This window comes from Dasypus novemcinctus, chromosome 18, assembly GCF_030445035.2.
Source record: "Dasypus novemcinctus isolate mDasNov1 chromosome 18, mDasNov1.1.hap2, whole genome shotgun sequence".
NCBI lineage: Eukaryota > Metazoa > Chordata > Mammalia > Cingulata > Dasypodidae > Dasypus > Dasypus novemcinctus.
Window position 1 is genome coordinate 55496327 of NC_080690.1, and position 27660 is coordinate 55523986.

Here is a 27660-nt window from a genome sequence, read left to right on the forward strand (position 1 = left end):
GACTCGAGGCTCCTACTAGTCCACATTCGTGCTTTGGTTAAATTTCTGGTGCCGGGGTGAATGGCCTGAAGATTTGTTAAGTATCTGGTGCCTGACTTTCCGACCCATCTTGGCTCGGACCCGGCTTTCCGGGCTTTGGACTACATTTCCCGGAGGCCTCTGCGCCGGGGGCTCCTCTCAGTCGGAGTTCTTTCGCCCAGGAGCGCCTGCATTTCCAGCGGGGTGGCTCTGCTGCAGGGCATGGCTGGTTGGGCTGCGACCTTGCGAGACTGGACCGACAGGTGGTAGCCTGGGGGTGAGGGAGCCTGCGAACGGCGGAGCTGGGAGGGAGGCAGGTAGGTGTGTGTGGCGGTGGTGGGGGGGGGGGGGGTGTTGTGGTTGGGACTGGGTATCTCCGTGCCCGTCTGCCGCACTAGCTGGCGGCATGATTGTACATGATTGTGACTGCAGGAGTGTATGTGTGGCTCTTCGTGACCACGTGAATGGCGTTTATGTGCCTGTGACTCTTGTCTATGTTATTGGCTCTGTATGTGGAAGGGATGGGGAGACCGTGTCTTTATATCCGTATTGTCCAGGCTGTGTGTCTGTCCGCGAACCTACAAAATAGTTTCCGCCCAAGTTGGATAGGCACTTCAGACCCCCCAAAAAAGAAGCAGGGCACTCCATCTATTAAAATAGTAAGTTTGTTAGGGAACTTACAGACCGGGAAGCTGGTCCTGGCTTATATTGGGCAAGAACAAAGAAGGCCCAGAGCCAAGTTGGGATTTTTAAAGATCTTGATCTTGTCTCTTTGAAGTTACTGAGCAGAAGTGTTTTGGTAGAGATAGTTATCATGCTGAGGAACGTACTCGCGGGTTTTACGATGCCCTTTCGGGGGCGCGGGGTTTGCCTTATCTAGGAATTTATGGCTTCTCCAGTTTGTGACCTCACATTGTGAGATTGTGATAGGCTGCTTGTGGTTCAGACTGTGTGATTGTGGTTTTCTGTGACTGCATGGTTCTGACTGGTAAGAGTTTGACAGAGATGGAGAGTGGAGATAGAGCATGTCTTCATTTTTGCTTTTCTGGGTTGTGGCAGTATGATAGTACTTACGTGGATCTTTGAGAATGTATGACAGGGTGTGTGTGGATGGCTGTCGGGCAACATCTGGGTTACTGACTGGGTAGGTGTTTGGCTGTGAACCGTTTGAAGTGGGAGGAGAGTGCCTTCATTTCAAGTTTCTGGGGTCTTTAATGGAGGGCTTGTGGCTGTGTGGTGGTGCTGTTGTGCCTCTGTGAGGGAGACAATGAGTGGTCAGTGTGTTACTGTTTGTTTTTTCTCATTCAAATAGGAGTCTGGGTATGAAGTGAGTGGATGTGGGAGGATCTTGTCTTCATTTCATTGTTTCTGGGATCTCCGTTGGCTTATGATGGTGCTTTTGCAGATCTTTGGGGGAGACTGTGTACTCATGTGCATGTGACCATTGGTCAGTGTTGACTCAGGGGATGGGTGACCCTGAGAAAAGGATTCTCATTTTTTTTCTGGGATTGATATTAGTGTCTGTCCCATTTTCACAACAGTGCCTTCATATCCTCCCGGGAGCAGGTCCTCTATGGTTTTCTCTTGGTATTTCCTTTTCCTGTACCCAGGTGGGAGCCAACACAGACTGGGCATCAAGGACGTAAGTTGTGTGCACTCTGAAGCTAATTGTGGGTTGTAGAGTTCCTAGGAGCTTGTGGCTGTGAGGTCTCTGCTGTTCCTCCTCCTTCTCACCTTATTGTGACAGGGCCTCAGTTCCACAGATATGGATCTCTCTCTTATAGGAGAGTTGCAAAAATAATTCGAAACCCAAAGATCTCCAAAAATATCCCACTCCCTCAGATACCCAGATTCACCAATTTTAACATTTTGGCGCATTTGCTGTGTTAAGTGTTATAATTTCTTGGTTGATCTGGTCCCTCTCCTGTATAAGGTAGAAAATAAAACCCACTTCAATAAAGAAAAAGAATGAAGAACAAAACAACAAAAAACACCCCACTTCACCTAGTCTTCAGGATTGTTGGGAAAATGAAAAGAAGCAATCAAATCCCTGAGTAACACCTTCATGCACCAAGTTTGGAAATCTGGAGTCATCTCTGACTCCCCCCTCCAGCCATCTCTTCTTATGCAATTAGTGGCCAAATCCAATTGATTGTACTTCTGAGCTATACTCCCACCCCCAGCTTTTACCATGAAAAATTTCAAACATACAAAAAGTTGAAAGAATACTTATATACCCTCTACCTAATTCAAGAATTATTTACCAATTATCTCTCTCTAAATATATTTTTATATACTACTCTACATAAATACACACATATATACACATTCACATACTTGAGTACACATTTTTTGGAGTGTGGCGGTGGAAAGTAAGTTGTAGACATCATGCCATTTTATTCTTAATACTTTAATATGCATCTCCTAAGAGTAAAGATAGTCTTCCATATAATCACAGTACTGTAATTATACCTAAGAAGATTAATAGTAATTTTCTAATATTATCTATTATCTTGTTAATGATCAGATTTCTCAGATTTTCTGGAGAATGTCTTTTGTAGCTTTTTTTTTTTTAAGAACAGGATCAATCAAGCCTCTTTTGTGTATTTAGTGATTATGCCTCTTTAACTCTTTGAATCCAGAAGAGTTCCCTTACTTTTAAGTTTTTTCTATGACATTCAGTTCTTGAAGAGTCCAAGTCTGTTGCCTTACAGAAATGGCCTACGTTCTGTAGTTACATGATTGTTTCCTCATGGTATAATTTAATTTATTCCTCTCTATACCTTATATTTCCCATAAACTAGAAGTTAGGTCTAGAGGCTGAATTAGATTCAGGTCAAATATTTTTGGCAAGAATACTTTGTAGATAATTTTTTTAAACAAATCAATTTTATTGATACATATTAATAAAGCATACAATTAATCCAAAGTATACAATCAATGGTATTTGGTATAATCACATACTTTGCATTCATCATTTCAATCATTATTAATAATGAAAAGTGTAGCCTGCCCAGGAATGGCGCCACACACACGGAGAGCTTACACAACAAGATGACGCAACAAAAAGAAACACAGATTCCCATGCTGCTGACAACAACAGAAGCGGACAAAGAAAAACATGCAGCAAATGGACACAGAGAGCAGACAACTGGGGGGGGGGGGTGGGAAGAGGAGAGAAATAAATTAAAAATAAATCTTAAAAAAAAAAAAAAAGAAAAACTCCGTACCCCTTAGCACTTCTTCCTCAGCTCTACATAACCACTAATCTAATTTCCTCTTTAAAATTGATTTATATTTACATTTTATATAAATAGAATCCTGCAACATGTAGTATTTGTGTCCGATTTCTTTCAATTAGCATAGTGTGTTTTTTCCATCTGATATTACATCTTGTAATAGTAACATACTTTTGTTCGATTTCAAAGAAAAATTGTCTTATATATGTAATTTATGTGGAATACAGCCCCCATGTTAAATTTTTTAGCTTTCCTTTTGGTAATATACATGACCTTAGACTTTCCCTTTAAACCACTTTCTTTTTTTTTTAAAGATATATTTTATTTATTTCTCACCCCTTCCCTGCAACCCCGCCAGTTGTCTTCTCTCTGTGTCCATTCGCTGTGTGTTCTTCTGTGTCCTCTTCTATTTTTATCAGAGGCTCCAGGAAACTGCGTCTCTTCTTTGTTATGTCATCTTGCTGCGTCAACTCTCCGTGACACCCCTGCGTGGCACAGCACTCCTTGCATGCATCAGCACTGTGCATGGGCCAGTTCCACATGGGTCAGGAGGCCCTGGGTTTGAACCGCGGACCTCCCATGTGGTAGACGGATGCTCTATCAGGTGAGCCAAATCCTCTTCACTTTAAACCACTTTCATACCCACATAATGGTGCTCCTAGTTACTAATATTATGTTGGACTTTACTTTTTTTATTCATTTGCAAAGAGTAACACACATCTTTTTTACCAATTCTGCACAAGTTAACCCTCAGCTTTCCATTTTCTAACCTCATTCTATTTTCTGGTGACCCATATTTATGTTATTAACCCATATTTATGTTAATAAATATATTACACAATATATTTAGTTCACAGTAGCACACTCATACAGTATTTGTGCTATTGTGTCTGGCTTGCTTCACTCAACATAATGTCCTCCAGGTTCATCCATGTTGTCATATGCTTTACAACTTCATTTCTCCTTACAGCTACATAGAATTTCATCGTGTTAATACACCACAGTTTGTTTATACATTCATCAGTTGATAGACACCTGGGTTGTTTCCATCTTTTGGCAATCATGAATAATACTGCTGTGAACATCAGTGTGCAGATGTCTGTTCATGTCACTGCTCTCTGTTCTTCTGGATATGTACCCAGTAGTGGTCACATGGGAAGTCTATATTCAACTTCGTTAGGAACTGCCAGAGAGTCCTCCACAGTGGCTGTACCATTCTACATTCCCACCAGCAGTGAATAAATGTCTCTATCTCTCCACGTCCTCTCTAACATTTCAAGTTTTCTGACTTTTTAATAGTGGCCAGTCTAATAGGTGTGAAATGATATCTCATTGAAGCTGTAATTTGCATTTTCCTAATTGCTAGATACTGAACATTTCTTTCATGTGTTTTTTTTTTTTCCATTTACAAATGTCTATTCAAATATTTTGCCCATTTTTTAATGTGGTCCTTTGTCTTTTTATTGTTGAGTTGTAGCATCTCTTTATATATCATGGATATTAAACCTTATCGGACACGTAATTTCCAAAAATTATCTCCTATTGAGTTGGCTGCCTTTTCACCCTTTTGACAAAGTTTTGTGTGGTACAAAAGTGTTTAATTTTGAGAAGGTCCCATTTACCTATTTTTTCTTTTGCTGTATGTGCTTTGGATGTAAGGTCCATGAAACCACTACCTATCACGAGATCTTTAAGATGTTTTCCTATATTTTCTTATAGTAGTTTTATGGCCTGGCTTTTATATTTAGGTCTTTGATCCATATTGAATTGATTCTTCTATTGGGAGGGAGATAAGTGTCCTCTTTCATTCTTTTGCTTATGGATATTCAGTTCTCCCATCACCATTTGTTGAAGAGACTGTTTTGTCCCGTTAACATGGACTTGGTAGGTTTATCAAGAAACCATTTGGCCATAGAGGTGAGGGTTTATTTCTGGACTCTCAATCTATTTCACTGATCGATTTGTCTCTCTGTAGGCCAATGCCATGCTGTTTTGACCACTGTAGCTCTGTAATATGTTTCAAGATCACGCAGTGAAATTCCTCCAACGATCTTTTTTTAGAATGCTTTTGGCTATTCAGGTGCACTTTCCCTTCCAAATAAATTTGATAATTGCCTTTTCTATTTCTGTAAAGTAGGCTGTTGTAATTTTGATTGATATTGCATTGAATCTATAAATGAGTTTGGGTAGGGTTGACATCTTCATGATATGTAGTTTTCCAGTCCATGAACATGAAGTGTCTTTCCATTTGTTTAGGCCTTCATTGATTTTTTAAAAATGATATTTCATTTTGTTACCATCCCATTTATTTTTTTCTTCCTCTCCCCCTCCCCCCACCCTGCTGTTTTTGCTGTCTGTGTCCATTCACTGTGTGCTCTTCTGTATCTACTTCTCTTTTTGTCTTCTCTTCTTGTTTCTCTCCTCTAGGATTCACCAGGATTTGATCCTGGGGACCTCTGATGTGGAGAGGGTTTCCCTTGTCAATTGTACCACCTCACTTCATGGTCTCTGCTGCACTTCACCTTGACTCTCTCCTTTGTCTCTCTTTTGTTGCATTATCATCTTGCTGCATGACTCACTTGCTTGGGCACTGGGTCACTGTGTGTGCACTCGGCTTGCTGCACTGGCATTCAGCTCACCACGTGGGCACTGGCTCGCCACATGGGCGCTGGCTCACCATGTGGGCACTCATACGAGCACTTGGCTTGCCACTTGGGCACTCGGCTCACCACTTGGGCACTGGCTCACCACATGGGTACTCATGTGGGCACTTGGCTTGCCATGTGGACACTCTTGCAGACACTCAGCTGACTGCGCAGGCACTCAGCTTGCCACACGGCTCGCCATGCAGGCTTTCTGCTCACCATGTGGGCACTCAGCTTGCTGTGCAGGCACACACATGGGCACTCAGCTCACCACGTGGACACTTGGCTCACCACGTGGGCACTCAGCTTGCTGTGCAGGCACACGCATGGGCACTCAGCTCACCAAGTGGACACTTGACTCACCACGTGGGCACTCAGCTCACTACATGGGCACTTGGTTAGCCTCGTGGGCATGCTTTCTCTTCTTTTTCACTAGGAGGCCCCAGGGATCAAACCCAGGTCCTCCCATGTGGTAGGTGGAAACCTTATCACTTGAGCCACATCCGCTTCCCCTTCATTGGTTTTTTTAAGCATTGTTTTGTACTTTTCTGCATATAGGTCCTGTACTTCCTTGGTTAAATTGATTCCTAGGTATTTGAGTCTTTTTGTTGGTATTGTAAATGGAATTTTCCCCCTGATTTACTCCTCAGATTGTTCAGTACTAGTGTACAGAAACATTACTGATTTTTGCATGTTTATCTTGTATTCTGGCACTTTGCTGAGCTTGTTTATTAGCTCAGGTAGCTTTGTTGTAGACATTTCAGAATTTTCTAAATATAGGATCATGTCACCTGCAAGTACTGAGTTTTACTTTTTCTTCCTATCTGAATGCTTTTTATTTATTTCTGTTTAAAAAAGATTTTATTTATTAATTCTACCCCCCTCATTGTTTTGTGCTCACTGTCTGCTTTCTGTGTCCATTTGCTGTATTTTTCTGTATCTCCTTGTTTTCTCTTTAGGTGACACTAGGAACTGAACCTGGGACCTTCTGGAGTGGAAGAGAGACACTCAGTCTTGTGCCACTTCAGCTCCCTGGTCTGCTGCATCTCTTATTGTCTCTTCTCTGAGTCTCTTTTTGTTGCATCATCTTGCTGCACCAGCTCTCCACGTGGGCCAGCATACCACGTGGGTCAGCACTCCACGCAGGCCAGCACTCCATGTGGGCCAGCTCTCAACTCAGGGCAGCTTACCATGTGGGCCAGCTTGCCTTCACCAGGAGGCCCTGGGAATCAAACCTGGATGCAAGCCCAATATGGTAGATGCAAGCCCAATCACTTGAGCCATATCTGCTTCCCTTATTTATTTTTTCTTGTCTAATTGCTCTAGAGAGCTTCTAGCACAATGTTGAATAACAGTGGTGGCAGTGGGCATCCTTGTCTTGTTCCCAACCTTAGAGGGAAAGCTTTCAACCTTTCCTCATTGAGTACGATGTTGACTGTGGGCTTTTCATATATGTTCTTTATTGTATTGAAGAATTTTCCTTCTATTCCTATATCCCAATGTGCTTTTATCAAGAAATGATGATGGATTTTGTCAAATGCCTTTTTTTTTTTTTTTTTTTTAATTGACTTTGTAATAATATTACATTAAAAATATATATGTGAGGTCCCATTCAACCCCACCCCCCCACCCCCCCTCTCCCCCCCCCAACAACACTCGTTCCCATCATCATGACACATCCATTGGATTTGGTAAGTACATCTTTGGGCACCTCTGCACCTCATATACATTGGTTCACATCATGGCCCATACGCTCCTCTATTCCATCATGTAGGCCCTGTGAGGATTTACAATGTCCGGTGATTACCTCTGAAGCACCATCCAGGGCAGCTCCATGTCCCGAAGACGCCTCCACCTCTCATCTCTTCCTGCCTTTCCCCATACCCTTTGTCCATTATGTCCACTTTTCCCAATCCAATGCCACCTCTTCTATGTGGACACTGGATTGGTTGTGTCCATTGCACCTTTATGTCAAGAGGAGGCTCAGATTCCACCTGGATGCTGGATGCAATCCTCCCATTTTCAGTTGTAATCACTCTAGGCTCCATGGTGTGGTGGTTGTCCTTCTTCACCTCCATCTTAGCTGAGTGTGGTAAGTCCAATAAATCAGATTGTAGGTGCTGGAGTCTGTTGAGGCTCAGGATCTGGCTATCACATTGTCAGTCCAGAGATTCAAATCCCCTAAATATATCTTAAACCCCAACATTAACTGCACCTCCAGCACATTAGCATGAAAGTCTTATGAAGGGAGATCCCATCTGAGTCCAGATTCATCACATATAAACACCATTTCCAAAGAGGGGCCATCTGCCCTGGTAGTTAACCCCATCGGCCATGACCATAACTCCCATGGGTCTCTTTAGCCCTCAAAGGAACCAATATCTGGGGGTTGTATCTGCTTTATCTGTCTCTCTGACTCTGCTCAGTTGTGCATGAGGGCAAACCTTCTGCCAGCCTCCAGACTCTTTTTTAGAAACTCGTAGCCATATAAACTCATTTCTCCTTTCCATTTCCCCCTTACTTTAGGTCAAACAGCATTTTAAAGTCATGGTATTTTATGTAGACATGGATATTCTGCTGATCCGCATTGAACCTTCCGTATAAGGTCATTTTCCAGTTGCATCATCAGTTGGTAGTTGATAGTGGTCCCTCGTTGCCAGGGAGGCTCATCCCCGGGTGTCATGTCCCACGCTGGGGGGAAGGCATTGCATTTACATGCTGAGTTTGGCTTCGAGACTGGCCACATTTGAGTAACATGAAGGCTGACAGAAGGAAATTCCCAGGCACAAAGTTGCTCTAGGCCTTGTTATTATTTTGGGTTTATCAGCTCACAAGCATAGTCATTAGTATCAGGGGCTCACTGTTGAACCCTCACTCCCTCCCGGTCCCCACCACTGTACCTGGGAGACTGTCGCTGCTCCCCTAGGGACCACGACAGAGCACCACTGGCCAGGAACCCAGTACCCCCCCTACTGTGGTTTTTAATTGTTGCCACTATGAGTATATCCAAACATTACCATGCACCCTGGACATATGTTCTGTACAGCTCCCTGTCAGTCATATATCATCTGTCATTGGTATCCCATACCAGTATCCCTCCATTGCCATTGTTGAAACACTCTGTGATCCAGAACTCCCCGAAATTTGAAGCCCAATATAATGTCATGGTCCCTTACTAGGGAATGGCATATAGCGATGAGTTTAAAGGATAGATAAAGAACTTGGATAAAGTTAGATAAAGAACTTAGATAAAGAATGTTGACTTGAAAAAATTCCACATCCTATTTTTTTTCCCCCCCCCCATCAAATGCCTTTTATGCATCGATTAAGATGATCATGTGGTTTTCTTCCTTCAATTTGTTAGTGTAGTATATTATGTTAATTGATATTCTTATGTTGAACCTGCCTTGCATACTAGGAATACCACTTGATCATGATGTATAAACTTTTGATGTGCTGTTTGATTCGATTTGCATGTTTTGTTGAGAATTTTTGCATCTGCGTTCATTAGTGAGATTGGTCTGTAATTTTCTTTTCTTCTAGTGTCTTTATCTGGCTTTGGTATTAGAATGATGTTGGCTTCACAAAATGTGTTGAATAATTTTCCCTCCTCTTCAATTTTTGGAAGATTTTAAACAGGATTCATGTTAATTCTTCTTGAATTGTTTGGTAGAATTCACCTCTGAAGCCATCTGGTCCTGGGTTTTTCTTTGTAGGGAGATTTTTGATGATTTATTCTCTTTAAATGTGATTGGTTTTATTAAGTTCTTGTATTTCTTGTAGCGTCATTGTAGATTGTGCATTTCTGGGAATTTTTCCATTTCATATAGGTTCTCGTGTGTTGGCATAATGTTTCTCATGATATCCTCTTATGATCCTTTTTATTTCTGTGGGGTCATAACTTTGCCCTTCCATTTCTGATTTTATTTATTTGTGTCTTCTTTTTCTGTTGTTAGTCTCACTAGGGGTTTCCGGCAGTTTGGCATTGGTTATGAATTCCATAAATAGACATTAGATTGTGTTTGTATACTGGTCTGTTCCTCTCGGCGTATTAGATTGTATTAAATTCAGAGGTTTTGCTTTTGCTTGATTAAATTATGATTAAGGCTTTGATTTGGCCATGTAAGTAGGTTGTTGAGTCCCTGCCCCCTTGGTAGGCAGGGACTCACAGATAAAATGACACAGCAGCTCGAGCCTGGGGAAGTAAATACACAGGAGAAGAGCACAGAGAAATAAAGATGACTCCATAGATACAGCAGAGGCCCTGGGAAGAGAGAGAGCCTGATAGTTTGCAGCTGACCTTGTGGAGAGACCAGAGCAGCTGAGTCTGGGGAGAAATGAGCCTCAGAGACAGACAAGCCTTATCCAGCCTACAGCTGAGCTTGGAAGGAGCTGGGACCACGGACCCTGAAGAGGAAGGCTGAACCCTCACAGAGACAAAGAGGCAGCCACTTTTTTTTTCCTCTTCCCCACCCCTGGCCCGCCCCGCCCTTCTCCCTTCCCCCCCAGCTGTTCTTGCTGTCTGTGTCCATTCCCTGTGAGATCTTCTGTATCTGTTTCTCTTCTTGTCTTCTCTTCTCGTCTTTCCCCTCTAGGATTCACCAGGGTCGATACTGGGGACCTCTGATGTGGAGAGAGGTTCCCTGTCAATTGCACCACCTCAGTTCTTTGTCTCTGCCGCGCTTGACCTTGACTCTCCCTCTTTTGTTGCATCATCGTCTTGCTGCGTAACTCACTTGTGTGGGCACTGGCTTACCACGCAGGCACTCACATGGACAGTTGGCTTACCACACAGGCACTGGTTTGCCATGCGGGCACTGTCTCACTGCACAGGCATGCTTTCTCTTTTCTTTTTCACCAGAGGCCACAGGGCTTGAACCCGGGTCCTGCCATATGGTAGGCGGAGGCCTTATCACTTGAGCCACATCCACTTCCCTCTGGCAGCCATTTTGCTCTAATACGTGGCAACAGACTGGCAAGAGAAGTAATTTACTCTTTATGGCCTTGTGACTGTAAGCTTCTACCCTAAATAAATACCCTTTATAAAAACCCAACAGATTTCTGATGCTTTGCATCAGCACCCCTTTGACTGACTAATACAGGGTTTGTCAATTTTATTGATCTTTTCAAAGAACCAGCTTTTGGTTTTATTGATTTTATCTGTTGTATTTTTGTTTTTAATTTCATTTACTTCTGCTCTAATCTTTATTATTTCTTTTTTATTCTGCTTGTTTTGGAAATGGTTCGCTGTTCTTTTTCTAGTTTCTCTGGTTTTTCAGTTAGAGCTTTGATTTTAGCTCTTTCTATTTTTTTTAGGAGTTACTGAGAATTGAACCTGGGGCCTCATAAATGGGAAGCAGGATCTCAACCATGGAGCTATACCTGCCCCCCCACCTTTAGGAGGTACTGGGATTTGAACCCAGGACCCAGGACCTTGTACATGGAAAGCAGGTGCTCAACCACTGAGCTACACCCACTGCTCAGGACTACCTTTGCTGTATCCCTTAAATTTTTTTTTTTTTAGATTTATATTATTCATTTATCTCTCTCTGCCTCCTCATTGTTTGCACTTGCTGTGTCTGTCTTCTTTGTTTCTTTAGGAGGCACTGAGAACCAAACCCAGGACTTCTGATGTGGGAAGGAGGCACCTAATCGCTTGAGCCACCTCTGTTCCCTGCTTTGTTGTATCTCTTGTTTTTCCTTGTGTCTCATGTTGTGTCATCTTGTCGGGTCAGCTTGCCATGCCTGCCCATTGTGCCACCTTGCCATCCTGCTTGTGCTCTTTGGGAGACACCAGGAACTTCTGCTCCCTGCTTTGTTGTGTCTCTTATTATGGTTTTTTTTTTCTTTTTGTCTCTTGTTATGTCATCTTGTTGTAGCAGCTTGCCGCGCCTGCCTTTCTTGCCAGCTTGCTGTCTTCTTTCAGAGGCACCAGGAACCATGGACCTCCCATGTGGTAGGTGGAAGCCCAATCACTTGAGCCACATCCACTTCCCTGTTTTTTGTTTTATTTTTAATTTTATTAAAGTATATCATTCATACATGAACATATGTAAACAATAAGTGTATAGTAAAAGTGAACTTACAAAAGAAACATGCATAATATCATGAAAGGGTCCCGTACATCAACCCACCACCACTACCTTACACTGTTGGGAGACATTAGGTACAAATTATGAAAGAATATTGTCAAAATCTTACTAACTATAGACCATATCTTATATTTGGTGTATTTTTCCCCCAACTCACCCTATTATTATTTTTTAGAATGTATTTTTATATACGTATTACAAAACAATCATGCACATGTTTAGAATTTCCATATAACACCCCTTCATCAACACACCACACTGTGGTAGAAGATTGGTTACAGATTACGAGGTAATATCAGGCTATTACCACCAGCTATGGTCCGTAGCGTACATTTGGCACACTTTTTCAATACTCTCCCATTATCCACACAGTACATCTTTGGCATAGATTCATGACTATTACAGTATTGCTGTTATCTACAGCCCATATGTCACACCAGTTATATTTTTCCCGTGCTTCTCCACATTCCCACCACCCTGCAATAATGACATATATCTGATCTAGCTCATGGCAGGACACTCTTGCATCTGTACCATCAACCACAATTCTCATCCACCTCTGTGTTTACTGTGTTATTCAGTCCCTAGATTGTTCTCTAGCTTTCTTTCAGTTGACATTTACATTCCTAGACTACCCTTTCCAGTCACATTCCCATTTATAAACCAGCTGTTATCACTATAATGTATTACCATCAACTTCATACATTTCCACACTTTTATAGTCAGTAAATTAAAACTTCTACATACATTAAGCATCAGTAGTCCTTATCAGCCCTCCTCTTGTCTTCTAATAACCTATACTCTGGGTTTTAACTCCATGCATTTATTCTTCATACTTCATTCATATTGAGACTATGCAATATTTGTCCATTTGTGCCTGATTTACTTCACTTAACATAATGTCTTCAAGATTCATCCATGTTATCCTATGTGTCCCAATTTCATTTCTTCTTAATGCAGAATAGTATTCCATCATATGGATATACCACATTTAGTTTATCCATTCATTGGTTGGTGGACACTTGGGTTGTTTCCCTCTTTTGATGCTGAGACCAGCTCAGCAATAGGTTTGCACAAAGGGAAGGCAACGCAGAACTGAAGAAATAAAAGGACAGAAAGAAGGACACAAGAGAGGAAATAAAGATGGGACCAGGACTCACAGCTTCTGAAACTGAGAGCCTCAACTCTAGTTTCCATATCGAATTTATTTAGGAACCAACAAGTAGGTGTTTGTTATTTACTATATAAGGGACAGGTGTGACATTTAGAATAATAAGGTATAGGTCATACAAAGTTCAAATGTCTCCTCACGCAAACATTTTTTCATGCTAACCAGACGGTGTTCCATCTAGTCAAGGCCAGGTGTTCCTAAGCCCGCACTTTTTGTCTGCATTATGGAAACATCTCAACTTCAAACCATGTTCCTACTGTTTTCCCACAACATTCTGGCAATTGTGAATAATGCCACTGTGAACATCAGTGTGCAGATGTCTGTTCATGTCACAGTTTTCAGTTTTTTTTTTTAATAGCTTTGTGTGGTATAATTAACATACAGTAAGCTGCACATGTTTAAGCTGCAGGACATGATGTTTTCAGAAATTTTTATCACACACACAAAAATTCTTTTTATCTCTCATGCCCCTTTGTAATCTTTCCTTTTACCATTTCCTGCCCCTGCTATCTACTGGCAATCACTGGTCTACTTTTTGTCATTATAGATAAATTTGCATTTTATAGAATTTTATATAAATGTAACATACTGAGGGTACTCTTTTGCCTTTTTTCATTCAGCATAATTACTTTGAAATCCATCCATGTCGCTGTGTGTACCAGTAGTTTATTCATTTTTAATTTTGTGTTGTATTCCATTAAAAAGACATAATACAATTTGTCCATTCACCTCTTAAAGGACATTTGAGTTGTTTCCAGTTTTTGGCTATTTAAAAATGGGCTACTTTAAATATCTGTGTACAGTTTTTATAAGGAAATATGCTTTTGTAAATATGTTTTCATAAATACTCAAGACTATAATGGCTGGGTCATATGGTAGGTGCTTGATAAGTTTTTAATAAACCTCTAAACTGTTTTCCAAAGTGACTGTGCCATTTTATATTCCCACCAGCAGTGTATGAGAGTTCCACTTTCTCTTCGTCCTTGCTGTTTGGTATGTTCATTCTCTCATTGTGGTTTAAATCGGCATTTTCCTAATGACTAATGATGTTGAACACTTTTTTTAAAAAAGATTTATTTATTTATTTCTCTCTCCTCCCCCACCCCCAGTTGTCTGTTCTCTGTGTCTATTTGCTGCGTCTTCTTTGTCCCTTCTGTTGTTGTCAGCAGCATGGGAATCTGTTTCTTTTTGTTGCATCATCTTGTTTTCAGCTCTCCGTGTGTGTGGCACCATTCCTGGGCAAGCTGCACTTTTTTTTTTTCACGTGGGGCAGCTCTCCTTACAGGGCACACTCCTTGTGTGTGGGGCTCCCCTACTCAGGGGCACCCTGTGTGGCACAGCGCTCCTTGCGCACGACAGCACTGTGTGTGGGCCAGCTCACCACATAGGTCAGGAGGGCCTGGGTATCGAACCCTGGACCTTTCATATGGTAGGTAGGTGTTCTATCAGTTGAGCCACATCCACTTCCCCAATTTGATTCTTTTTCATCAGGAAAAACACACTCTGGCTCAGCCCAAGGTAACACTGGAGGCACTGCTCTTGATGGGTTGTTGTAAACCATAGGCAACTGCGAAAGTATTGAATCCTAATTTTGCATTCTCATCTGTTTGAAGATGGTCTTTTCTCAGGATCTTGTTGCAAACAGAGTTGTGCTAAGATAAAGAAGGCAGGAGAGACTTTTTGAGGATGGTGTCTGTAGTCTGTCACTATTTACCGTGCATGCTCCACTGGACACAAGTATACTTTTTCTGGTCCCAGATTTTATACCAGATTGGGAATTTTTCATTCTAGATTCTGACTGAGGAAAAATACTCATATCCAATAGGTTATAAGGAGGACCTTTCAGTTTCTATCACAGCATCTAAGCCCTATGCATGTCCTAGAAAGGTACTTGCCCGCTGGTAATACATAGGCTGTAATCTCTACACTGTAAATATCTGACTTCACATTATATCCACGTAAATCCTGTCTCAGTAGTTCTGGACTCATCCAAGGCTGCACTGATGTGCCGAACTGTGGGAAATCATACGCAGCCTCTGTCCATGCTTAACCAAACTATGCAGATTGGACAGACCAGAGAGGGTCACTAGGCCATCACCACAAATGAGGCTATGGCTGGCTTTTTTTTTTTTTTAATGTGCTTTCATATATCATTTTTGCTCATTTAAAAAAATTGGGTTGTTTACTTTCTTATCAAGTTTTGAGAGTTCTTTATATATATATATATATATATATATATATATATATATATAGCGTGTGTGTGTGAATATTTTCTCTGTGCCTTGCCTTAACAGTGTCTTTCAAAAAGCAGTTTAAAATTATGATGGAGACTAAATTATCAGTATTTTCCTTTATGGATCATGCTTTTGATGTCAGAGCTAAGAAATATTTTTATGAAACCAGGTCACAAAGATTTTCTCCATTGTTTTTAAGTTTTATATTTAAGTCTATTACACATTTTGAGTTAATTTTTATGTATGTGTGAGGGATGAATCCAAGTTCATTAATTTTACATATGGATATCCAATTGTTCCAGCACCCTTTGTTGAAAAGACTGTACTTTCTCCATTGAATTGCCTTTGTAGTTTTACAAAAAATTAGTTATCTAAAAATGTGTAGGACTATTTCTGGACTGTGTTCTGTTTCTTTGATTTGTCTATTTTGACACAATACTACACGTCTTGGTTACTGTAGCTTTATAAATAAGTATTGAAATAAGTGGTATGAGTCCTCCAACTTTTATTTTCTTTCATGGTACTTTAGATCTTTTGCATTTCTATATGAATTTTAGAATCAGCTTGTCAACTTCTACCAAAAAAGTCTTCTGGGATTTTGACTGGACTGTATTCTACGTATAGATCAATTTGGTGAAAATTGACATCTTAACAATACTGAGTTTTCTCCTTTTATTTAGGTCTTTAATTTTTCTCAGCAATGTTTTATACTTTTACTGTATAGGTCCTGCATATCTTTGCAAGATCTATCTGTACATATTTCATATTTTTTGATGCTATCATAAACGGTGTTTTTTTAAATTTTAATTTCCAATGGTTTGTTACTAGTATACAGCTGATTTTTTGCATCTGTCTTATATCTTGCAACCCTGCTAAACTTCCTTACTGGTTCTTTTCACTTTCTTTGTAGGTTTGACCAGATTTTCTACAGACACTGAAGTTGTCTAAGAAAAAGTTTTAGTTCTTCCTTGCCAATTGGAGTGCCTTTTCTTTTTTCTGCATTAAAGCATTCCTAGAACCCCCAGTACAATGGTGAATAGAAGTAATTAGAGCAAATATCCTTGTCTTCTTTCTGATTTTATGGAGAAGGCATTCATTCTTTTACCATTAAGTATTATTAGGTTTTTTGTTGGTGTCCTTATCAGGGTGAGGAAATTCCCTTGTATTCCTAGGTTCCTGGGTGTTTTTATCATGACTGATGGTAGATTTTGCCAGGTTCATTTTCTCTGTCTATTGAGATGGTTATATAATTTTTCTTCTTGAAACTTAACATGGTGATTTACATTGACTGCTTTTCAAATATTAAGCCAACCTTGTGTTCTTGGGATAAATCCAACTTGATCATGATGTACTAACTTTTTATGTATTTTTGGATTCAATTTGTTAAAATTTTGTTTTAAACTTTTTATATCTAGTTATATGCATGATACTGGTCTGTACCTTTCTTCTAATGTCTTTGTCAGGTTTTAGTATCAGGATAATACTGGCCTCACAGAATGAGTTGAGAAGTAGTTCTTCCTCCTCAGTTTTTGGCAGTGGTTTGTGTAGAATTGACATTTATTTTCTTATTCACTAGTGGAGTTTTCTGGGCCTGGAGTTTTCTCTATGCAAATGTTTTAATTACAAATCAATTAATAGGTATAGGGCTATTCATGTTCTGTGGCCATGGGGTGCTACCTGGGCAAGTCTGACTCAGAGTTTACAATGGTAGAAAGAATGTTTAGTTCAGCAAAAATTTTTCAAGTGTTATATTTTGGATCCTGGTCAATATTATGGGGTTGATAAATTTCTCCTGTTAAAGTGCTTGGTTTCCAAGGTCTATTAAAGATCTTACTACCTTGGATCCATGCTACTGTAGCTGGGTTCCTTGAATTTTTGATAGGACTGAGATTTGTCCAAATGCCTTCTGATTTCCCTTATGAAATATCAGTGGAGGAAAGGGGTGGAGGGAAAAAAGTTCGTTCTAACATCAACAGTCTAAAAGCTCTGAAGAAAGTCTGGTCTCTAATGCCCTCTTTCTTTTCCCTAGGTCCACCTTCTCAGGACCCTGCTTCTCCAAGAAAAAACCCAGATGAAGCTGCTAATTAGTTCTTGGAACTCAAAAAGCAATGACCTCTGTGAGTTGGAATTATTTCTGTCCTTCCTGAAATGCAATCTTTTTTTTTCCTAGGTCACATCATTTTTATTTCACATTTTAAAATTTCCTACCAAACTGATCTCTCTACCAAGGACTTGCTCTCCTATTTAATTCAATATTTTATGATACATTACTCTCATTTATTTTCGTTTTCAAATTATCCCTGATTTGGCAGTAGGAGACCTTTTAAACTGGATTCTGTGTCCTTTGAATATGTCCCCATCAGTCTTTTAGCACTTTCTTATTTCCTACATAATGAGATTTTCCATGCTTATCTTGTGCTTTAGCCCTAATACCTGCCATTTCTCTAAGGAGCCCATTTTCCACTTAATGGGAACTAGTACTTATTGCTACTAATTTATATATCTAACTGTATAAGTTGGAACCATGAGTCCACACCAATTTCATTCTAACACCATTGTATTTTTTCTAGTTTTCTCCCTTTCCATATTTGTAACTCCTTTCTCCCACAGTGAGAAACTATAAATCCATATTGATATAAATAAATAAATGAATATATTGAAAGTTTTACGAGGAATGGGATATTTACATATTCTCAAAATTCTTCCCTTGGATATGTCTGACAGAAGCCGCCTTCATTAAATGGTCAAGTGAATATCATTATTAGTCATGGGACAAACCGTGTGCCACCTGATATGATATACTGAGAAATTATCATCAAGTTCTGGGACATTCCTGCCAAAGATGTATAATATGGGGAAACGGACTTGGCCCAGTGGTTAGGGCGTCCGTCTACCACATGGGAGGTCTGCGGTTCAAACCCTGGGCCTCCTTGACCCGTGTGGAGCTGGCCCACGTGCAGTGCTGATGCGCGCAAGGAGTGCCCTGCCACGCAGGGGTGTCCCCGCATAGGGGAGTGCCATGCGCAAGGAGTGCGCCCGTAAGGAGAGTCACCCAGCGCGAAAGAAAGTGCAGCCTGCCCGGGAATGGTGCCGCCCACACTTCCCGTGCAGCTGATGACAAACAGAAGCAGACAAAGAAACAAGATGTAGCAAATAGATACAGAGAACAGACAACGGGGGGGGGGGGGGGGGGGGGGGATTAAAAATAAATCTTAAAAAAAAAAAAGATGTGTAATATGAATCTAATCATGAGGAATCTAATCATGAGGATATATCAGACAAAATCATATTGAGGGATAGTTTACAAAATGGCTTGTAATCTTCATAATTTTCAAATACGTGAAAATCAAGGAGACTGAAGAAGGGTAAAGATATGTGACATGATTTTGAACTCCTTTTGCAATAAAGGACATTATTGGGTCAATTGGCAAAATTTGAATGATTTATCAATGGACAGGTGATGGTATATCAATGTCAATTTCCCTGTTTTGATAATTATATTGTGTTATATAGGGAAATATACTTGTTTGTCAGAAACACAGTTTAAATTGTCTTGTAAATATTCTGTAAGCTTCAGTTTGCTTTTTAAAAATTACAGTTATAGGAAAGCCTTGGTCTTAGTCTCTCCAATTCTGAAGATCTTTTGTCCCTAGGTCCAGCCACACTTTAGTTCCTGGTTCTTGCAACTCCTGTGTTACAAGAAAGAAATATTATGTTTTGGAAAAATTCCATTTTTCCTTCAAGGGAGATGAGGGATTCATATTTTTGACTATTTGTTCATTGACAAGCTTACTTTGTATTTTGTAAACAAGAGATTGTTTATTTGGGAATCTCCATATAGATTTTGTTCACTCCCAAGCATGAAAGGAGGATAATGGAAATCCCTCACATTAGATAATGGAAATCCGTTACATAGATAATGGAAATCCCTCATATTTGCTGCAGCAACTAGAATGTACTTTTAATTTTCTCACTGTGCTCTACCACAACACAAGCTTCTAGCTCTAGCCTATTTTACCCTTTCTCTTTTTTCAGTACCTTCCTATTCTCCATCTCCTATTCTTTCATATTAAAATATTTCTTTTAATTGCACTGGTACTACATGAGTTTGTTATTTCAGGGGTTGGTGATATTCAAGGATGTGGCCGTAGACTTCTCTCGGGAAGAGTGGGAATGCCTGGACTCTGCTCAGAAGGATTTGTACAGAGATATGATGTTACAGAACTATAGCAACCTGATTTCAGTCGGTAAGCATGTCCATCCCCAAATATTTCTTGAATATCTTCTTTCTTTATACATTTCTGGGTTGTTTTCATTTAGATAGATGAGTTTCTCTTCCATTTTTTAAAGGAAGTGTTTTGTGCATGGTAGATTTGGGAACAAGCAGTTCCATTGGGCACTTTGGAAAACTTTTCTTCTTCCTTCTTTTCCTTTCTGTATTTGCCTCTTTTCCTTCATGTCCAAAGAACTGCATCTGAGTTCTGAAACCTCTACAGCATGATAAAGTTCCATTTCTTTTCTTGTGAGCAGGATGTTCCATTTCTAAGCCTGATGTGATCTCTTTATTGGAGCAAGGAAAGGAGCCCTGGATGGTTGCAAGGGATGTGACAGGAAGACAGCACCCAGGTGAGTGAAGAATGATTAGATGGGGGCATGTCCCAGCAACACTTTTGAGATCTTTATTGGGAAGTTTCTTTCAAAGGTCATGCATGGCCTATGGAGGAAAGGCCTGACACCTTGGGAGGAAAGTAAGGTCTTTTCAGCATAATCTGGTATACCCAGTGACCATTCTCTGTGCTATCCTTATCTCAGTTTCCCTTCCATTTCAAAGAGGAAAGTACTCTTGTTCTTCCCCAGTGGACACTCTTTATAGGTTCTTAAGTTCCAGTTCTTTTTCCTTTGCTCTTTTATATTTATGCTTAAGTATATTCAACCCTCCCAAAATACCTATTTTTAAAAAATTTTCTGATCATTTTTCTTACTGTCCAATGACTTGTTTCTTTTTTCGACCAGTAATTTTTGATTCAGCAATCCATAATTGATTTATTCGCTCATTCTTTTAACCACCATTTATTTATCAATTTTTTTTTTTTTTAAGATTTATTTATTTATTTAATTTCCCCCCCTCCCCTGGTTGTCTGTTCTCGGTGTCTATTTGCTGCGTCTTGTTTCTTTGTCCGCTTCTGTTGTCGTCAGCGGCATGGGAAGTGTGGGCGGCGCCATTCCTGGGCAGGTTGCTCTTTCTTTTCACGCTGGGCGGCTTTCCTCACGGGTGCACTCCTTGCGCGTGGGGCTCCCGCACGCGGGGGACACCCTTGCGTGGCAAGGCACTCCTTTGCGCGCATCAGCACTGCGCATGGCCAGCTCCACACGGGTCAAGGAGGCCCGGGGTTTGAACCGCGGACCTCCCATATGGTAGACGGACGCCCTAACCACTGGGCCAAAGTCCGTTTCCCTATCAATTTTTTAAATTCATACAGATCTCCTGTAGGGTCTTTCATGAGAAGTAGAGTATAGTGGATAAGAACCAGACTGCTGGTGTTTGAATTCCAGCTGCACCACTTGCTAGCTTACCTTGGACAACTTGCCTTAGTTTCCTCATCTGTAAAATAGTGATTAATATAATACTTACCTGATAAGGATTTAATGAGTTAATATATGTAGAGTATTTTGAACAGTGCTAGTAAGACCACATAAGTGTTCTGTGATAGTACTGTTATTATAATTATTGTTATTCTAGGTTCGAGGGGCTAAAAAAGACATGAATAAGCTATTAAGAAGTTGGCAGTTGAAGAAGGAAGACAGGATGTGGTCATAAGTAATTTCTATAAAATAGACATTTCTATAAGGGAAGTGTGATGAGGACACTGAGTTAAAGGTTGGGACTAAAGATATATATATGGTAGAGTGTTAGGAGAAGATGTTTTGTGTCTACTCTGAGGAGGAAGAGATGGTAGAGGAGTGATTAGGGGCAAAACAAGTTACCAGTCGAGGGCAGTGTCATGGGAGACAAGACCTAGCTGTCTAGGCAAGAGTGGTATGGTTGATATTAATGACCTTCATGGTATGAGCAAATGCCATATTTAAGCAGCATACACTGATTGATGTTCTTCATTTGAAAAACGAGGAAAAGACAGAACTTTTAATTTCCTTTTTTAAAACTTAAATTCTAGAAATAATATCCATGTTTTAAAATTGTTTTAATCATAGACTGTATTTGATTTTCTATTATATTTATTCTACTGAACACTTACCTTATGCTTTCTTATTTTGGCAAAGTTTTAAGTTTATGTATCATTGTACATTTTTAAATCAAAATTACCATTGTGAAACATATCTTTATTCATATGGATCTTTGTGGTTTATTCCAGGTGTGGAATTCTGTGCCAAAGTATTTAAAACTTGTTAAAACTAATGATATAGTGTCCCCAGCAATGTATGATAATTGTGACCAGTAGTTGGAGGATACTACAAAAAGACACAGACTTATATTAAACATTTATTTGAACTTATAACATTCATTTGCCAGTTATTTGATGAAGGGCTAAGGCCTTTACTTTGAGATGGATTACTGGGAGTTAAAAGGCTGTGAGAAAAACAATTTCAAAACAAACTATGTGAAGAATATCTTTAGAGATATTTTAAATTTACTGATGATAGAGTTGACACCTTCAATCCACACTGCTCCTGTATTTTTCCATTTTTGTTGGACTATTTTTCCATAGCAATAAGAATAATAACTACCAGTTATTGAGCTATATAGAGATGGCTTGAAGCTGTTTCTCTTGCCCAGTGTCCCTGTGGGTACCAAACCATTTTCATATTAGTAAGGGTAATTATAACAACACTAACTGAACACTTTTCCATGTGCCAGGTGCTTTATATATTTTATTCCTAATCTTCAAAACCCTATGAGTATGGATTTTTTTATCCTAATTAATTATAGGAGGTTATAGGCAGTCAGATAGCTTAAGTAATTTGTCCAAGACATAAAACCAATAATGAGTAGCTCTGGGGCTTGAAATTGTAGTCTGTCCAATTTGTTTCTGTCATCTTTATAATATAACACGTTACTGCTTATTCCTTTTTGGGAACCAACCCACAGCTGCCGTTCCATTCAGGGAGTCACTTGCTAAAAGAACTTTCTCAGTTCTTTCCTCTCTTCTCCCAGTTTATGATAAAGCATACATTTAGTTTCATTGAATTCCAAAACTAGAGCATTCTACAGGTGTAGAAGAATTCTCCCATTTCTGCAAGACCTGCTCAGCACTTAAGACTTTTCTTACTCCACTTCCTCATCTGGATTACTGTATTAATTACCTTTAGCCTAAATTGAGCATTTCCTCTGTTAGAGAGTCCATGACCCACTGGTCACCTCAGACCCTTCCCAGGATTGAACATTTACCTTTCTCTCTTCAACATCCCTGACTCTTTACTTCTAATTACATAAACCCTTGCTATATGCCTATTAAAATCCCTGGAAAATTTTAGATACATTTTTATTAGAAGTACCAATAAAAAGGCCTTCATTAGAAGGGATGGAAGGAAAAAAAGAGAAATGAGATGAAAGAACAAAAGGATTTGTGCATACATAGGATTGGTAAGTAATAAATGAAGTGAGAAAAATCAATCACACATTCATCTTAGTGCCATGTCAGGTAGTATGACAAGGAAAAAGACAACTATGGCTGGGTCCAGGAAAGAATGAGCAACAGAAAAGGTTCTGCCTAATGAAGGGAAGAGGCAACTTTGTGTCCCTCTTCCTAGTCGTCGTACTTTTCCTTAGGTTCCTCCCACCCCTTTTTAAAAAAAATGCATTCGCTCAGCAATTACTTATTTACTGAATGCTGTCTGTCTGCTAGGAGGCTGGTTCTATAATATTGGATTTAATAGGCCCTAATATCCTCTAGCTTCTGATTCCTTTGGTCTGGTTGGTACCCAAATATCCAGATTTTTTATGAACTCCTTATTTGATTCTGATCCTTATCTAAATTGGAGAACCACTGACTTAATCTGATTCCTGATCATCTGAATCACCTTTTTATATGATCTTTGTATGTTCTTATAGCTCATTTTTAAAATACTGCATGGCAATATTTGAGATTAAGCCTTTTCTTCTTTTTCCCATTTCTATCTGGAAATTTTCTTTTCCTAAAAAGAAAAACAGTAATTGTTTATTTTATTATATTTCAGACTTGCAGTCTAGTTGTGGGAACAAGGAATTATTTCCAAAAAAGGACATCTATGAAAAAGAATCATTCCAACGGGAAAGAAAAGAAATACTTCCAAGACATAGTTTCAGGGATGAATGGGAAAACAAAAGCCTGTTTGAGAGAGAACAGGGAAATCAAAAGGAATATTTTGGACAAATGATACTCTCCTGTGAAAACATGCCCACTTTTAGCCAGCACACAACTGTTACTCTACAAGAGAACATTCATACTGAAGAAAAACCCTACAAATGTAAGGAATGTGGGAAGGCCTATAGACGTGGCTCATTCCTTGATCGACATCAGAGAACTCATACTGGTGAGAAACCCTATGAGTGTAAGGAATGTTGGAAGTCCTTTAGCAATTCCTCCAGCTTTGCTTACCACCAGAGAGTTCATTCTGGCAAGAGACCTCATGAATGTCAGTTTTGTGGGAAGTTCTTTATTCGTAGCTCACATCTTACTCAACATCAGAGAATTCATACTGGTGAGAAACCCTATGAATGTAAGGAATGTGAAAAGACCTTTACTCAGTGCTCACAGCTTATTATACATCATAGGATTCATACTGGTGAGAAGCCTTATGAATGTAAAGAATGTGGGAAAACCTTTATTTATGGCTCCCAACTTTCTTACCATCAGAAACGTCACACTGGTGACAAGCCCTATGAATGCAAAGAATGTGGGAAGGCTTTTATTCGTGGCTCAGAACTTATTCGACATCAGAAAATTCATACTGGTGAGAAACACCTTAAATGTAAGGAATGTGGAAAGGCCTTTAAACGAAGTTCCTATCTTGTTCAACATGAAAGAATTCATACTGGTGAGAAACCCTTTGAATGTAAAGAATGTGGGGAAGCTTTTATTCGCAGATCTCAACTTATTCACCATCAGAGAATCCATTCGGGTGAGAAACTCTATGAATGTAAAAAATGTAGCATGACCTTTATTCATAGATCACAACTTAATGTACATCACAGATTTCACATAGGTGAGAATCCCTATGAATGTAAAGAATGTGGAAAGGCCTTTACTCTTAGCTCACAGCTTACTTGCCATCAGAGAATTCATACTGGTGAAAAATTCTATGAATGTAAGATATGTGGGAAGGTCTTTCTTCGTGGCTCACAACTTACTGAACATCAGAGAATTCATTCTGGTGAGAAACCTTTTGAATGTAAAGAATGTGGGAAGGCCTTTAGACGTCGCTCGCATCTTAAGGAGCATTATAGAATTCATACTGGTGAAAAACCTTATCAATGTAAGGAATGTGGGAAGGCCTTTAGTCGTGGCTCAAAACTAAATCGGCATCAGAAAATTCATACTGGAAATGCTTTTAAGCCTCTGAGGTATTTTTCTCTTATTTGCAGCTGATTGCAATCCTGATTCAGTGCTTTAGCTTAGCATTTCTTAGAGTAGGTCCCAAGGAGCACTAATCCCCACAATAGTATCTGTAGAAAGATTCTGAAGCAGTGAATACTGCATCCCCTTCTAGAAAAAATAAGATGGACATTGTCACCATGCCAAAATGCTGTGAGAACTCCAGGAAAGAAATTGTTAATTTTATTTAACTCCATATACCCCCAAATTACTTGATCATGAAAACCCTTTATTCTAGAACCTCATGACATCTTTGGGATTGGAATACTCTTTGGGAAATTCTACTTGTAATTGGTCATCAATACTGGTTATGGTGTAGCAATAACTCCAAGATCTCAGTGACTTACAAAACAAACACTTTTTCCTCACTTCTGCATATTGGCTGTGGCACTATTCTACTTACCTTCCTTTTTTGGGACATGCTGGTCGAGGGGCAGGAGAAAAGTGAGGAAGAGCTAGCAAAAGTATACAATGGCTGTTAAAGCTTCTGGTCAGAATTTGCAGAAGTATCTCTTTTTATTTCATTAGCCAAAAGGTTATACAGCCAAGCCATTTGTTAGGGGGCCAGGAAGTATGTTTCTTTATGAGGATAAAGGAAGTCACCTAACAATGGGCATGCATATATAATCCATATATATGCATATGAATAATTGGAAATAAATGATAGTCTATTTCCTAAACAAAATTAGTGACCTTAAGGATGGAAATGTCAAACATTAAGGAGGAAGTTAGGTGTAGAGAACAGTACATTCTCCTTCAATGACATATCACACTCCTATAGCCACCTACAGCAAGCTATGATCAATGACCAAATTCATCCTCTTTACAGAAAGAAATCCACCTGCCCCACATTCTCACAGATCTTTCCTATTTTCCCCTATTTCTTCCCTTTCTGGTCAAGCCTTATGTAATAGATTTTTAAATTTTTATAGGAATTTAAAATAAATGAAATATTGAGTTGCATTCAGTAATGGTTTATTTCATAATTCGTCTTGAAAATGAGAGCACTTTTCTAAGTTAGAAAAACATACACTAATGGAAGAGTTAATAGAAGTTTGTAAAAGTAGCTATGAAGGCAATACTTTTTAAGTCTTTACTCAAGTTGGTGGAAATAGGTCATTAAATTTCTCTTCTCAAATTACATAACCTTGCTGACTGAAACAAGTGACATATTGCAAAGATAATTAAAGGCAAACTCTCCTCAACTTCCCAAGGCAATCAATTTTAAAAACCTGTTAAGTATCTTTCTTTATCTTTCTTCTTGCTCAATATGCATACACATATATATCAAGTAGCTTTTATTTTGTTTTGTCTTTAATGAGATCGTATGACATTTTTCTGCAGCTTGAATTTCTGGCTAAAGACCTCATAGACATCCTTCCAAGGCAACACTTACTCTAGATCAATGGTTGTCAACCAGGGGGTGATTTTGTCCTCCAGGGGACATCCAGCAACATCTGGGGACATTTTTTATTGTTACAACTTTGGAGGGGGCAGGGCAACTACTGGCATCTATTGGGTAGAGGCCAGGGATGCTGGTAGACATCCTACAGGACAGGACAGCCTCCAGAACTAAGAATTCAGCCCAAAGTATCAATAGTGCCAAGGTTGAGAAAGCCTGATATAGAGGCTTGATCAAATTCAAGTTCAGCACTCATCCAATGTGTGCCACCAGGGAGGGGGAGCTGCACACTGGGCCCTGCCTTCCAGAGAAGGACACAAGCATGTTTTGTAAGCCCAGGCACTTGTGAGAACTGACTGAAGATTTTCAGGGAAACTCCAGTATATACCAGAGTCAAATATAAGGTCCAGACTCACCTGAAGATGTGTTGCTACTCTGACATCCCAAATTTCTATCCAAACATTGCATGAATAGTGTCCCACACATCAAATACAGTTCTATAATTTTTACAAGGTCATATAGCATAGCTTGGATGCATAAGAAAGCTCTGTTTTTTGTTTTTTATAAAGACTTATTTTTTATTTATTTCCCCTCCCCCCCCCCGCAGTTGTCTGATCTGCTCTCTGTGTCCATTCTCTGTGTGTTCTTCTGTGACCGCTTCTATCCTTATCAGCGACACCAGGAATCCGTGTTTCTTTTTGTTGCGTCATCTTGTTGTATCAGCTCTCTGTGTGTGCTGTGCCACTCCTGGGCAGGCTGCACTTTCTTTTGTACTGGGTGGCTCTCCTTACGGAGTGCACTTCTTGTGCGTGGAACTCCCCTACGCGGGGAACACCCCTGTATGGCACGGCACTCCTTGTGTGCATCAGCACTGCATGTAGGCCAGCTCCACATGGGTCAAGGAGGCCCGGGGTTTGAACCGCAGACCTCCCATGTGGTAGACGGACGCCCTATCCATTGGGCTAAGTTCGTTTCCCAGTTCTGTTTTTAATATAAACATTTGAGCATTGTATTATTTGCATCTCTTGAGAGCACTAGATTTTTTTCTATTTTAGTCAGATTTTTCTTTTGAAAATTTGCTTTTGTACAAAACAGAAAACTTTGACTTGTAGTTTTAAAGAGTAATCTTCAGAGTTCTCTTCATAACTGCCTTGGTAGTTTAGGTTCTGTTCTGTTAATTTTCTTTTTTGTGTTTTTTGTTTTTACTTTTGCATTTAAGATCAGCAAATTTAATTTTGTTTTGATTAAAAAATTCAATTGTTTTGTCAA

At 39.7% G+C, this 27660-nt stretch overlaps 1 protein-coding gene and 1 pseudogene across 4 annotated transcripts; one reads left to right on the forward strand and one right to left on the reverse strand.

Moving 5' to 3' along the window:
* On the forward strand, nt 1–27660 carry LOC101416741 (zinc finger protein 383). Of its 4 annotated transcripts, XM_058279352.2 has the most exons (8): nt 180–335; nt 1560–1660; nt 3677–3861; nt 11785–11858; nt 17429–17516; nt 19520–19646; nt 19930–20025; nt 23593–27660. In XM_058279352.2, the coding sequence occupies exons 5-8, from the start codon at nt 17508–17510 to the stop codon at nt 24981–24983; spliced, it is 1623 nt and encodes a 540-aa protein (XP_058135335.1). In that variant the 5' UTR covers nt 180–335; nt 1560–1660; nt 3677–3861; nt 11785–11858; nt 17429–17507; the 3' UTR covers nt 24984–27660. The 4 variants fall into 4 exon arrangements, with proteins under 4 accessions (XP_058135336.1, XP_004448969.2, XP_058135335.1 ...); XM_058279353.1 differs by lacking the exon at nt 11785–11858 and having other exon boundaries at nt 1–335; XM_004448912.3 differs by lacking the exons at nt 1560–1660; nt 3677–3861; nt 11785–11858 and having other exon boundaries at nt 1–335.
* Nucleotides 141–15623, reverse strand: LOC131274159 (STE20-related kinase adapter protein beta pseudogene; annotated as a pseudogene).

Bases quoted from the DNA above. Each gene is read 5' to 3' on its own strand.
- LOC101416741 (XM_058279353.1), top strand. The intron at 19,647-19,929 runs GTAAGCATGTCC...TCTTGTGAGCAG, and splicing joins TAGCAACCTGATTTCAGTCG to GATGTTCCATTTCTAAGCCT. The intron at 20,026-23,592 runs GTGAGTGAAGAA...ATTATATTTCAG, and splicing joins GACAGGAAGACAGCACCCAG to ACTTGCAGTCTAGTTGTGGG.